The 14,657-nt window shown below is 46.3% G+C and overlaps 1 protein-coding gene across 1 annotated transcript in view; it reads left to right on the top strand.

Annotated features, from left to right (window-relative positions):
* The window catches only part of DNAAF8 (dynein axonemal assembly factor 8), a gene marked incomplete at both ends in the record, with an annotated part of 82,733 nt that overhangs the window by 65,199 nt on the left and 2,877 nt on the right, over nt 1-14,657 (top strand). Inside the window, 5 exons of the mRNA XM_079542677.1 lie at nt 4,430-4,625; nt 8,076-8,170; nt 9,565-9,685; nt 11,512-11,726; nt 13,268-13,353. Coding sequence (XP_079398803.1) covers nt 4,430-4,625; nt 8,076-8,170; nt 9,565-9,685; nt 11,512-11,726; nt 13,268-13,353 — 713 coding nt within the window. The remainder of the gene's footprint in view (nt 1-4,429; nt 4,626-8,075; nt 8,171-9,564; nt 9,686-11,511; nt 11,727-13,267; nt 13,354-14,657) is intronic.

The raw sequence follows: 14,657 nt of genomic DNA, 5'->3' as shown, positions 1-14,657 counted from the left end.
CTGGGAGCTGCAGACCTCCCAGGAACATTAAATTGCTAATTTATAGTGCTCACTCTTAACTGCAGAACAGGAGTCCCCTGTTTCTTCCCTGCAGTCAATCCAGGTAGAGCATCGTTCAGAGTGTGCTGTGCTCTGCCCATGTGCCTCATTTTCCTTCTGTGTGTTTAAATGTGGGAGCTGGGAAACCTTCTTTGTGCTGCCAGGGCATATGTACCTCTAGAGCCAGGTTACATTTTGGTACTACATCACATATGCAGTGGAGGCTTTGTTCCAGAAGCCTGTGTTCAAGAGCCTGTAAGAATGACCTGCAAATAGAGAAAACGGGGTTGCTGTTATTTCTGCTGTCTGATAGACAGTGAGGAGGGTTTTAAACCTTGGGGTGTTTAGGGGGGTTTGTCAGCTAAAGATAGACTTGTCTGCTCTTCTGTAGCATTGGGAATTCATTCATCGCCCAACTTGGAAAATACTCATCTGTTATCATCTCAGAATAAAGGTATTGTGGAAGTCAGGAAATGGAAAGCTGAGCATTGCAGAGGAGTTAGATTCCTTTTCTTGAAAAACAAAATCCTTGTTAGCTGATTGCTTTCCTGAAGACACTTAACCAGTTAACTTTTATAGAAAACAAGCCTTTATAATGGATATTGCTCTTGAGTTAAGTTGGAAGAGTTTAAAGCACACAGTGTAGAAATCATTAATAGATTCTTGAAGACTGGGAACATCTTCAGACAGGGCTCCAACGTCACCATCCAGCAAAGATCATTACTTTCTGTATGATAGCAGTGGAATGGGGCAGAAGCACCTGGTTTTTAATTATTCACAGATCTCTGCTGAGGGTGGGACAGTGGCCACTAGAATTGCTGAGGAGGTATTTCCAATAAGGTTTTTAATTGCACAACTAAACACAAAAATACTTAGACCATCGTCTGAAACAGAAGGCATTGCACAAAAGCTAAATGTCAACCTCAGGGAGAAATGTAGACATCCATGGGATACATTTGAAGGGAGGTTATTTCAGGAAAAAATTCTCTTGTTTTCAGAGTTCCCAAACTGAGTGGAGTGGCTGTTGTGCACTGATTCAGTTTCCTTGGAGAGCTGGTGACTGAGTTTAAGAATTGCAGAGTGTTGGGCTTTTGTCCATGGAAAAAAGCAGGGCTTGAAAGTGCACAAATACTGATGATAGGCTGCTTTTAGCAATGAGGAATGGATGGTAGGAAATGCTTTCTGCTGTATGGAGGCTCCTCCTCATTTTTAGAACATACCCAAAGTCTTTCATCACACAGGGCTGAGCTCCCAAGGTAAGCAGAGAGATGGTGTCAGATTAGGGGTTTATTCACTATAAGCAATGCCAGCATCTCCTTCCTCTTTCAAATGTGTGACTTACCTGCACATTGGCCCATATCCTCAGCAACATGCTGTCAGACATCACTGCTTTTTCAACTGCAATGCTAGCATTTAGCTTCTAAGCAGCTTCTGGCCTTTGGCCTGCAGTAAATAATGGGCTGATGAGGTTACCCAATCACAGGAGATGCAGCAATGCTTTTTACCTGAAAGCTAATGATGATGATAATAAAAACAAAGGTCAGCTAAATAGAGCAGACATTGCCTTCTCAGCTTTTACCATGACCCAATAGCATTAAGACTGTGAGAAGCAACTGCTCCAGAGGCAGTTCTGCTATGGAGGTTTTCCTTTCTGCATTTATTCAGCAGATCCCAAACTCACAGCTGTGGCTGCTAGCTAGAAAGTCTGATTGTACAGCAGGGCTGATCTGCTGCCCTTGGATTACCTGCTCTGACTGCCCATAGCAAGTCCCCGGACTCAGTAACATGATGGATTCCCTCCAGCCTTGCCTTGTGAGTCTGATGCTGGAAGCAGAACAGTTCTGCTGTTTTTAATCCTGTAGTCCTCCGGAGCCAGCACTCAGCTGGAACTTCCTCTCTGTATGCATCAACAAAATTGCTCACTGAATTCCAGGCAGCTGCACACGTGCCACCTCGCTGCAGCTGCTCGGTTTGAGGCATGGTTTGGCTGGCAGAGCCCTGCCCAGACCTGGGGGTGCAGCACAGGGAGAGAAGTCACCTTGTCTCACTGACACCATTCTAGCCATCAGAAACAACATCATCATTAGCCCGAAGCCTGCTCATTTCCCAGGGAAAAGCTGAAAGAAGGGATACAGAGACAACAGAAATTGTTACATAAACTTAAAGCGCTCTGTAGGGTCTGGGGCAAAACAATTTCGTTTGTTGCATTCTTTTTAACAGAAACCACCTCTGAACATTTTCTTTGGCAGGTGTGTGACGTGGAGTTAGATGGAATGTTGTATCTAGAGCTTTGGGAAGTTTGCATGGAGACGTCATCAGTGTTCTGTGTCTCCCCAGCAGAAGTCCTGATGACGTCTTAGAAAAGTGGATTATGTGCATATATTTTAAACTATCAAAGTTTTCCAAGCCTAAAGGGCTTTCTTAGCATTATACAGAACTGAATTAATGTCACACATTTGCAGTATGCTGTGACATGTGGATGTCTGAGCCCTCATCACAGCACAGCTCTGAAACTTCCCTCTGTGTTCCTCCAGCACAGCTGTCCCTGCTGCCCTTTGTCTTGTGTTCCTATGGGCTGGGATCTCACAAATATCACAGGTTGTATCAGACCTCTTATCTCAATAACCAGCTTAAGAATGGGGCATCTCAGATCATTCTGCATTTCCAAATACAGAGGAGAAGATTGGGATTGAGCCAATGATTTTTCCTTTATAGCCTGCTTACAAAAAGGCAGTTTAGGGGGAATGTGAGTGAGAGAAGATTTGGGTCAAAGTCAGTGAATGGCTTCATAGGATAGAAAAACAAAAGATGCCTCAAAGTGTTTTATTTTCATATTTTTGAAAGAAAGGGTGGGATTTTCTTTTGGAAATGTTTTATCTTGAGAATTGCCATTCTCTGGTGCTTTGAAAAGATTAAAAAAGAGAGGAATGAAAACCTTTGGGGAACTGAATGATGCGATTCAGCTGAATCAAGCAAGAGCTTTTCCTCCAGCTTTTAATTTCTTCACCAATGGCTTTAAAAGTAAAAAATCCATAGCTTGGTTTAGCCAGCAAGCTGCAGATGCTGCTGTGTGTATGCACAATGCTGGCTGAGATGCTCTGCTGGCATTGCTGCACTTGGTCACTTGGATGGCAGGGAGGCAGACCTGGGTGCTTCTGCCACTTCTTTAGGATGAAGGGCTCTGAAAGAGCCTGCAGCTGCTGCTGTGGATCTCACATTTAATGGAAACATCTGCAAAGAAGCTGGCTCTGCAAGGCTTTGTTCAATGAGAATAGCAGGGTCCTGGACTGCTTTGCTCCTTAGCCACCTTCTGCCCTGGGCTCTCGCTGTCTTTCTCAAGAGTTCTCACTCATTATGTCCATCCCTGGCCAACAAATCACTCTCTTGTCACTAGTGCAATGAGTGCTAGTGCTTATTAACACTTATCCTGAATTAAAGATCTCAGGATCCTGCGGCCTGCACAGCTATGTGAGGAATCTCTTTGCTCAGGGTGAACTGGCAACCTTTGTAAAAGAAGAAAATGGTAGAGAAATTTGCAATGGAGCACACATCATACCAGGGGGAAAGCCAGGAGTTGAGCTGCTTTCTTTCAGCTCCAGTCCAGTGTCCTGTCCTGAGCATCCTTGTTTAAAGCTCGCTATTTCAGTAGCACTGATCCCATCTAGTGTATGAAATTCTGCCAGCCAGACTCACAGCACGGTGTGTATGGGGGTAGTGGGGGCACTGCTTTCATGAAACTGAGAAAGAAAATTCTGATATTTGTCTTCTTACCTAAGCAGAAGAACTAAATGTGGTTCCTTATCCTAGAACGTATGCATGACCATCACTTTCCTACCCATATGTCACACTGAAGGTGCTGTGAAAAGGGCATCCCACAGATCAGTGGTTGATGTGTGCACTGGGCACTGAACTTCAGAGAGACTTCATTTGTAGTGGGTAAGGACAAACGGCAGCTCCAGCTCTGCTGTCTGTGTTCCAGATGGGAGAACAAGTCACAGCACAAGGCTTCTTTTCCTCTTAGAAACAGGATTTTGTTTCCTTTCTTACTGTGGGGATTTTAGGATATTACTGCCGAAGTTGTGAAAGCTGCTATGGCTAAAATACAAGCTCAGTGCTGAACTTTTCTTCATTCCGTGCGTGCCCAGGGTGGGACCTGGGCCTCCCATTTCCTGGTGAATGGCACAGCAGGTACACGAGTTGGTGGCCATTGCATGTGCTCTGGAAGCTGTGCGTGCAGTGGCCACTAGCATGAATGTTGCAAAGGGAAGAGAAAGCAAGGAATAATGTCAGGTCTGTTTGCTTCAGAGGTGGTTTGAGCCAGAGGGTTGGGATCCAGCACTCATCTACTGCATTTATTGTAATCTGTTCCCTCTCTGCTGTTTCTTTCCAGGATCCTGCTGTTCTAGAAGCACACTGTACCTACCTTACCTCAGGCACTTCTCTTGTGCTGTGTCTTCAGAGACCAAATGCTGTGAAGAAATTGATCGACATTCTGGGGCCAGAGGACCCTCAAGTAGCCCAAGCACTAAATCCATGCTTCTGGAGGGCTCAGTATGGCATCAGCACTGTCCAAAATGGATTTTATGGTAGGTTTTTGTGAAGGCTCAGATAAGCTAATGGTAAAAACGTAATGTACTGTTACCCTCCTGCACTGTCAGCACAGATCCAGCCTTGGCAGGCAGTAGTGACCATTATTCCCTAGAAAGTTTTGATTGTGTTTTTGGTGGCTGACCTGAGTACATCTCGTGCTATGAAATATTGCCCCAGAAGATATATCAAAAAGTTATCTTCTCAGAACAGCCCCACATCTGTCTTCCATCAGAACAGATTTCTTTTAATCTCTTCCCCGCTTGGTCATTTTGTACTTATCCCCAAGAACCCATTTGTCTCCATGCTTCTGACTCTCTTCCTGGTAACTATATAACTCACTAGCCATCTCTCACAGAGGGATAAAAGACTCCAGGATACCAAGTTCCTGTAGTGTCTCAAAACATTAATGGCTGGCTAGAGGGAGGCGATCAAAAATTACTCCCACTGAGGAGAGCAGGTAAACTCAGCTGTTTTCCATTCTGAGAGGCTCTTGCCAGCTGGCACGTCAGCTAGTCAGCATCCTTAATGCTGAACCAGCCACAGGTCCTCTACCAGCAGCAGGAGGAACGAGGATGCTGCCATGATTGGAACGGGAAACAGCTGAGAGTACAGGTGAAGGATGGGAGAATGAGAAGGACTGCTGAAGAGAACCAAGGATATCATAATGGGGGATCTGGGCTGTTTCCATAAGGAGGAGGAAGGATGTCATTCAGAAATTCATAAGGAATTAAGCGTTATTAATTGACAGCTCATCGGTAGTTTGTTTTTCTCAATATTGTGCTGGATGTAGTTAAAGGAGTATAAAAATAACACAATCAATAATTTCCATAAAAACAGTTGAGCTAGCAGAGACTGGATGCTTTTGGTTTCCAAAAGAACTTTCCTGTCAAGATCCACTGGATTAATTGGTGCTCTCTATTACACTCTGTATTGTGCTCCCTCTTTTTGTCCATATTGTGGTCTTCCGAGGAGAACTCACAATCAGGAGCCCCCCACATGTAGTTGTGGGAAGAGAATCAACTCCTTGATGTGGAGTTACTTTTTGTCAGATACAATCATAGTCCTTAGGACCAAGACTAAACCAAGAGAGATCTCCCACCACAATTACTCATAGGTTCTCATTTGTGGGAGTGACAGAAGGGCAGGTCTACCTACATAAGAGATGCTCGAGGCTTCTCAGCCAGTACTTTTCCACTATACCCCTGCTTCTTTTGCTCTTAAGATTAATGGATTGTCTTCCTGGGTTGCCTTGAGAATGAGAACTCATCAGTTATGGGTAATATATACCCCAACTTAATATACCCACGCAACACCTGGAGCTTCCCTAGCATAATTCTTCTAAAGATTAGTTTACATCAGCAAGGGAAGCTGACTCTCAGCCTGTCTCTCACTCGGAGGTTACAGAGAGCTGTGTGTTAAGAAAGGCCTCGGATGTTTTCTGAGTGATTCCCTTCAGATCCCTGCTTCCTTCCACGACTGGGCTGGGCACAGAACTGAGCTGGTTGGCTCCCACCTGCCTGCAGAGACCAGACTGTGCATTAGCATCCCAGCTCTGCGCGTGGCTCACAAAGCCTTAATTGCACACATTCAAGGAAAACGGTTGCAGCTGTAGCTTATGCACACAGCAACTCAAACCATGAATCTGATCCAGCTGCTACGCCAAGGAGGAGCCTGTCCTTAATGCCTCGCATCTCCTAGAGTTTGTCCTCCAAAAAGGAAGAAATATTTGTGTCCAAGTTAAGCAGGAAACGTCGTCAGTGCACAAGTGGTCATCTGGGGGACAGTGGAAGAGCTTCTTTCCTCGCAGGGAGTGCCGTGTTTCTTTGGTTTTGCTCCAGCTGAGGAAGGTCTCTAGCTTGTGCCATTGTGCTGAAGTGCAGCAAACTCCAGCTGCGTTTCCTCTGGAAGGGACTAGAGAAGTTCTGGTAGGATGAAGGCCAGGTTTGGTGATAACAGTCAAACCAAGTAAAGCAGTTCTAATATTCTGAGGCTCAGCTGTAGAGATAACCCTGCATTCCTTCCATCTCTCCGGTGTGTTATGAAATCACTGTGCAGTGCTTTTTCTCAAGCCCAAAGATCTTCTTATACAGCATTACACCTTGAGAAAAGTAAGGGTAAAACGTTGCTAAGAGTAGCATTGGGAACATTTGTGTCCCCTTTGTAATGGCACCAGTGATTTAAACAGGGAAGGTTTGACACAGAGGTACATAAAGCACACAGCATGACTTATACACCAGTGACATATACAATCTCAGGGCTGTAAACTACTGTTAAGCACTCTGGCTATGTGATCTTAGAATTATGGCTGCCCACGCAGGGCTGAGTGCTCTAGGAGTTGTAAGGCACCATTTTTTTTTAAATGCATAGTTTGCAGAAGTGATAATATTTCAGAATAGATTTGCCTTTTGTGTATTTGTATCCCAGGAGTGTGGATCCATGCTGGCACGCTGACAGTCTGTCTGAACTCCGCTTATTTAGAAAGAGCTTTTCCTTCTCAAACGTTTTCCACTCACAAACCTCAAAACCTTCTGAGCAGTGGTTTCTAACACTGTAACTTTATGGAGAAATACTCAGCTGCTGAGCTGGAGGGACCTGTAAGTCACTGAGTTCAGTTAATCTATTTCCTCTCATAAGCATTCACCCAAATTTGGGTTGCTGTTAAAGAACTTCTCAGCTGGAAATTTTCATACGTTTTCGATTCTAAATGCAGTCATGCACAGATTGTATCTGTTTGCTCTTGTGCCAGTGCATGTACTGTAAGCAGTTTTCCCTTCTCTGACCTCTTCACCTCGCTGTATTCCTTCTTAGCTTTGTGTTATGTTGGGTTAATCAGGCAGAGGGCTTTAGTTCAGACTCTTCAGATGATTCCCCGCTCCTTCTCTGACCTTCACATTCATTCTTCGTACCTCTTCCAGTCTCAGTCTGCTTTTCAGGACTACAGGTGAACGGTGCAATGCACTGCTGTCAGTAGTGTCTCATACTAATCTTCTTTCTTTTGCTCTGTTGTACAGGAGTCACCAACATGGTAGGGGCTTACATTATTCTAATGAAATACAGCTGGTTTTAGTAACCCGTAGCTCCGTTCCACACGACTAGCCTGACATGATCCAAAAGCATGGGGAGAACAGGGGATTAGAGGTGGTGTTTACTGACTCCTTAATGTCCCTTAACTCCCTTGACTACACTGTTAGGAAATAGAGGGAGCCTTATTTACGTGGAGGACAAGGTGAGTGATAATGGAGCAGAATCAAAATACCAAAAACGCAATGGAATTATTCTAAATATAATGGTTTTAAATGTTTGCTATTACTATACAGAACAGCTGGCCTTTAAAGCAATTACTTCAGTAAGTTGCACGCCATCAATCTTTCAGGAGGATGAGTGCGAGTCCAGAGAATGTTTAATTCATGCCCTGAAAGAATCTTCTCATTGTATTTATCTCTCAGGCTCCAAATCCTACCAAATATCTGTGCGGGATATGAAGCTGTTTTTCCCAGAAGGTCTGTGCTGCGCCGAGTGTCAGACACTGCAGGAGGAAGAGGTAGGATTCTGCCCTTTTCTGAAGGGTCTCCTGCTGTGTCAGAGCCATGGCTTTGGTCCTGCTAGCCCTTGATTTCCTTCCTCTTACACTTTAGATAATGCTTTCTTGCTGTGTTTCACCAGCTGCCGAGATTTCCTTCTCCTCTGGATGTCCCTGCCACAATGTGCTAACTTTGTATTGACCCAGACAGTCTCAGAGGAAAAGTGCTTTTTCAGATGCATTTGTTCAGTGACCTGTGCTATAAATTCAGGAAGGCTCAGGGCTGTTGCTTTAGAAGCCAAGTTCCTACACTGAGCCAGCATCGCTTTGGAAGCAGGTCATGGGGAACAACACCACCATCACCCATGATAGTTTAGGCATAGCTGACCCACAGGCTGATTGTTACCAGCTTTTCACACGTAGTGTTCAGCAATTGAGATGAAGTGAGACAGCTAATGAAAGAACTCGCTGGCTGCTGAACGTATCCCATGTGTGCACATGCTCCTGGCATGCAGCACTGCCCCATGGTGTGAGAAGGGTACTGGCCCACATAACCTGCCAACAGAGGTACCAACTCACAGCACTGTAAAGACAGAGCTGTCTCCGATTGGACTCTCCTTGCTGTAAGTCACAGGCACAGTTTGCTGCTGGATGCCCACATCTTCCCCTGCCTGTTGAAGGTATAAAGCCCCAGGTTCTTGCCTCCTGTATTGTTGGCAGTGCTGAGAAGCCTACCAGCACTTGTACAGCCAGCTCTGCTCTTCTGGCCCTTCACGCAGTGTAGATGCTGGTCTCTGCTTTGAAGTACCCTAATTTGCCAATGGCTAAAATGAAATGGTCTTTCCTCTTCAGCTAGTTTTGTACTAACTAATCACTAGTTGACCACTCTGCTCGGCTTCTTCTCAAAATCAGAGAGTCTGAAGTGCTGAGGTTTGCCCACAAAGGGATGGGATCAAGTAGCAGTTCCCCCTTTGAAGAGCTCCACGATGTGGACATCCTTCCTCTGTGACTCAGTCTAGAATATCAGGGCTGCACTGTCCTGGGGCGCATGGCTGTGACAATTTGTTCCATGACAGAAGGGAGCTGCTACACACTACTTAGGCACTGGGTAAAGACTTGGGGTCCTTGAGTCTCTGGCCTTGAAGAGCTGGGAATGGAGACCTTAGAAAGATGTCTGGATGCAAGATACCACACTTAGTTAAGTCCCAGTAAGAAAGAATGCGTGCAAAATGTTCTTTTATCTCCAGACAACCAGGTGTTTTCTAGGCTGGTAATTACAGGAGCACACAACACCAACAAAACCTTCACAGCTTGTCTGAATCAATACTTGAGAAGTGCTGTCCTTCCTGATTAGGTAACAGTGCTCACATGACTTGCCTCTCTCTCTCTCCCTTCCCTTCCCTTGCTTCCTGCAGATCTATAACCTGAAATGTGACCCCATAGTCAGTGTGGAAATCAGCAAGCGGCGCAAAATCATAAAAGGTGGAACAGGAGGGAAGCTCAGTTTGCTGGGCTCTGGGCAACCACGCGATCTTGGTAAGGAAATGCATAACTCTTGTTGTAGATTGAGGCTGTTGTTGATTAATTGGATGGCAAGACAAACCATCTGGTGGCAGCAAGATTTGGTATTGACGTCCTTTCAGAAGGGAGCGACAGCTCTGAGCTACAACGAACAGCTCTGGTGGAGTCCAGCCAGTTAACTCTTTGCCTGCTGGGCCTTTCTGTCACCACTTCTTTTATGGGTTTAAACATAGGGCTGATGAGAAGTGCTGATCTTGTCACCAGCAGAAGAAAAAGCACTGTCAGCACAGATAACATAAGCAACAGCTGAACTATTACTGTGTGTTTCGCCACAGTGGTTTGCGAGTCCATTCAAAGCTCAGGAGTGACCAAGGCACCGCAGTGATGAGCGACAGGGAGACCTTTTGTTCTGGGTGTAAATAAGCAGCAGTTTGTGCAGGGAGTGCTTTTGGCAGCGTGGGCATCCATCTCTTGGGAACGGGTCTGAGATCTCGTTGGGTTCCCACTAGCTGCTGGATGTCTGACAGCTAAAAAGAGCTTCCAGTTACTGTTGGTCTGAGTTTGTTTTCGAGTCAGAACTTCAGCAGCAGGCCTGTCAGCTCCCTCAGATGTTGGTAGTTTCTCTGGTTCTTTTCTGCTGACTGTACTTGATAGGTGTGAATACGATGCAGGTTGTGATGCTCTGCTTTTTATGCCAGGAGATGTAACTCTTATATAGATGCTTCCGTGTTGGGATCCTGTGGGCTGATCCCAAGCCTTTATACCAAAGTGGTGACCAGGCAAAGTATCCCTGTGGTATTTACAGGGAGTAAGAGGGGTCCTCTGAAGGAGGAATTATTAGTAGGTTCTTTCCATTGCCTTGTGTTGGCTCTGGGCCGTGCCCTGCACATACTTCATGATCCTGGCAAATGATCCTCACCTGATTAAGGCCATATCTCCTCCTTTTCTTGTGCTCCACACTGATACATCAGTGGTTGGCTGTGTGAAGTTTTAAGACTAAACTGTTGGCTGGGCTGAGGTCTATCTTGCAACATTTCTGCCATTCCTAAGCCACTGTATGAGCCCTGAAACAAGAGTAATAATAACACTGCAGAGCTGCTTGTGGAAATAGCGTGAGTATTCTGCAGGTTCTGTATGGCTCAATCTGGGAAGCAAATCTCAAAGTATGTGCCCTCAATTTCCTGCTTTGTGAGAATCTTTTTGCTTTGAAGATTTCTGAGCAGAGTGAAAAGGAAACCGGTGTACAGCCCTGATGTGTTTGTGTCTCAGAAAATGTTTTTCAAAGAGCTACTGTCCTGGAAAAGCAAGCACACGTGATGCCTGGGCTGTCAGGCACAATACAGTGAGTGCTGCCAGCAAGCCAGACACATCATTCACTTCGTGGCCTCCTCTTGGACGCTAGAGGTAGCTCTTGCACACGAGGAAACGTCTCCTTTTGGCAAATAATGATCACAAAGCCTAACGGACAGACAGATTTATCGTGGGGAAAATATGAAGTGCATTAAATCTTATGTATGTTGCTGAGAATTACATTTTGGATTATGAAAGCAGCTGGATTAACAGATTTCTTTGCTTGGGAGAAAGTAAGTGGAATAACACCTCCCATAGCAAACCAACAGCTGTCCTTGCCTGACTCCTGGAATGGGGTCACTCCTGCTGCCTGGTGATCTCCAGATACACACAGGCACACAGCAGTTTGGGATGAGCAGCCACACCTGCAAACATCCCAAATGACATAATAATGCCTCTGGTCTCCTGCTTACATGTTTGTGGTGGTGAGGGTTAGCAGTGGAAGGGGGTCGATGTAAAGCATCTGCTGTGTTTTCATCTTTTCCCATCAGATCGGCCGCTGCTCGGTAACCTCTGCCAAACCACCTGCCTCATCCTGCCGGCGATAATCCTCCGGGGCTCAGACCCCCCTTATGTTGAACTGCTCCATCAGCTCACTGGCAAAGGTTTCACGGTGACTGGAGTACGCCTCACTGTGCTGGATGCACCACAGGCTCACTGCATCTCAGAGATACTGAGCAGAGCCAAGTGCGGGGTGGCAGCAAAGGTATGGAGTCTGGATTTACGCTTTGCTTCTTTCCCCGTGGAAGAAGAGCCATTTGATGCAGTGCTGTTCTAGCTCTGAGTAAACCAGCTTTAGCACAGCACTGCAATCTGATCTCTTATGCACTAGTAAGTAATTTGGGCACTGTGCCTTGCCAGCTTCTCCCTACTTTGTGTTCCTGTATCTCCATTAACTCACAGACACCTGAACTTGACATCGTGATGTGCAAACATAACCTTACTGTGAATGCTACACCCCCTTTAGACACTTTCTTCCATTCACCTCACAGTGCACGGTTGCTGCTGTTATGTATGTTCTGCTGTTGTATCTTGTCTTGTTCTTCCCGATAAATACAGTTTCTATTTCCTTTTCTGTAATCACACTCCATTAATCCTCCTCTACGATGCTAAATAACCCTTCTGCTTTTTGGACGGTGCCCTGGAGTTCTGGGCAGAGATTTCATTTCATCTCTCGTTCTGCTGGTGATGACAACTCGCACTGCAGTCCAGCATGGGGTTTAAGCAAGTGCTCATGGGGTGTAAGCACAAGGTTTGCTTCTGGGGCAAGCCAGTACTTTGCTTTACAGCAGTGCAGCATCGCCTCAGAGCTGTTTTTCTCTTTATGCTTGGTATAAGATAAACCCACCATTCCAGGAACCTTGCTAGAGCAAAGCAGTAAGGGGGAATGTGCAAGAAAACATTGTCAGGAGCAGACAGTAATCAACAGGGGGGAGCTACTTATACTGGCAGTAGCAATCAACAAAGGGCTGTCAGAGGCATGCAGCAGTTCCAGTGAAGAAATAAAATCATTTCAGTTTCCAACCCATCAGTACTTATGAGTGTCTTAGGTGCAACCTATAATAAAGCAGGTAAGATCTTTTCAGGTTGTGATTTTTGAAACTGACAGCATCCCTTTGAAGTACATCTGTACAGAATAGCAATTTCATCCAATTAGTCTGAGCACTGCTTTCTCCCCCTGCAGCTCCCCCGAGGATGCCGTCCCTGCGCACATCTCTCCAGGAAGGACAAAGCCCAGGGGTGCGTGGGAAGGAGAGGGCAGCACGGCCCTGCTCCCCTGCTGGCCATGCAAACACGTCCTCCTGTCAGAGATGAATGGCTGTGGGCAGAGCTGGCATGCATCCACTAGGGACTGGCACTGCTGAGCCAAAGGCAAACGTTTACAGCATCTGCTTTCCCTTGCCAGCAGGGCGATGGGCTCCTCCAAGTGAGGAGTGTTTCTGCTGCGGTGTCTCAGGCATTTGCAGTTATGTCCACGTTCCTGCTTCCAGCAGAATTAGTGACTGAGTATCACCTCACCCAAGACCCAGCTTATTTTCACTCTGAGAGGAGAGAGCAGGAATAACAGCATGCCATAGGAAGGGGTGAACCGCCAGTTCAGACGTGATACTCCTTCAGCGTGAGCCTCTGCTGCTCTCCTTCCTCCCCTCAGACAGCAGTTATCTCTGCTGTCAGCAGCTCATCAGTGAGGCTTACAGCCTTATCTAAGCAGAAAGCAAACCAAGGCTGTGCTCTTCTCTCTCTCAGTGCTCCCTCTTAATGGATGGTTTGTGCCTGGTGGTAGCAGCAGAGCGAGACAGCGCAGTCATTGGCTTCGACTCCCTGCTGGACAGGTAAGTGAGGTACAATAACACTTTAACAGCACTTTTTCACCACTGCCTCATTTCTCTACCAGAGGGCGTGTGATCCAAGCCAGGACAGCTGACTGCTCTGTAATTCACTTGTGGTTTGGACTCCCACAGTGTTCGGTGCCACTCAAAGGCAACGTGTTCCTCTGAAGGAAGGCACGTCACAAGCACGAGGGATGGTTGGGCTAAGTGGTCCTAGTTATCTTTCCAGCCTCAATGATTCTGTGATTGTTTTAAGCCATGTTGTTTTCAATGTACTGACACATCAGAGTGCTCCTTAGGCTGAAGTCACGCTCGGGATGCTAGCTAGTGAGTTGTATGCTTTGTTAAGGGCTCAGAGTGTCTGTAAGACTTGGCAGCATGGTTCCAAAATGCAGGGAATTCTCTGAGATAAGGGCTCACGTTGGGAATAGACCTGCTGAATCGATACAATTCCTAGGAGAAATATCTTAGCAGATTCTGTTTGCTATGAAGAAAAAAAAATTGTTTAAAATAAACGCCAGAGAGCAAAATCAGAAATCAGCCTCGTAAATAAATCACCAGAAACGCTGGATTTATGAGCCTGATAAAACAAACAGAACTCCTCTACAGGGACTGATTAGTGAAGCAGGCTGATTATCAGGCCAATTAACCCACTGCCTCCCAGAGGGAAAGTTTCCATGCACAGGGGGTGGCATTTAGGAACGAAGAGAGCCGTCAGGAGCCCCAGAGATCACTGCTGAGGAGGTTTTAGGAGAGGGCTGTCAGTGGGGCCAGGAGGCAGCACAGCATCCCCCACCTCTTTGTTTTGCTGTCGGAGTCTGGGTGCGACCTGCAGCACAGCACTTCTGCCTGCTGTAGGTTTACCTTGGCCTGCTGTTGTGTGCGTGCATCCTGGAGGCACTCCCACGGGCAGGAGCTGCTCTGCCATCAGCCCTGCTGCCAGAACTCGTGCAACCATTTGAAACCAGTTCTACAAAAATACTCTTTGTTCTGGATGGTGCTGGTGGAAGGGAGGGGCAGCGGGGTGTTGCGCAGGGCTGGGAGGTGGAGAGGCACAGATCCTTGGCTAGATCAGCTCCAGCCAGCAGTGCCCTGCTCCACCATTAGCCATCAGATGGCTTGAAGTCAGCTTTACAAATGTCTCTGCGAGCCAACCTGACTGAAGCAGTGTCTCACAAGGACACTTCATGCTAAGGCATCTTCACTGCCTAGTTTATAAACATTTCAGAGTAACATCTGAGGTTAATTGCACTTATGCCTCCATCAGCAGGAGCCACGTGACCTCTCCTGCACTGAATACATCACCA

Source organism: Tetrao urogallus (genome assembly GCF_951394365.1).
Source record: "Tetrao urogallus genome assembly, chromosome: 15".
In the NCBI taxonomy this organism is placed as follows: domain Eukaryota; kingdom Metazoa; phylum Chordata; class Aves; order Galliformes; family Phasianidae; genus Tetrao; species Tetrao urogallus.
This window is presented reverse-complemented; position numbering and strand designations above follow the sequence as displayed.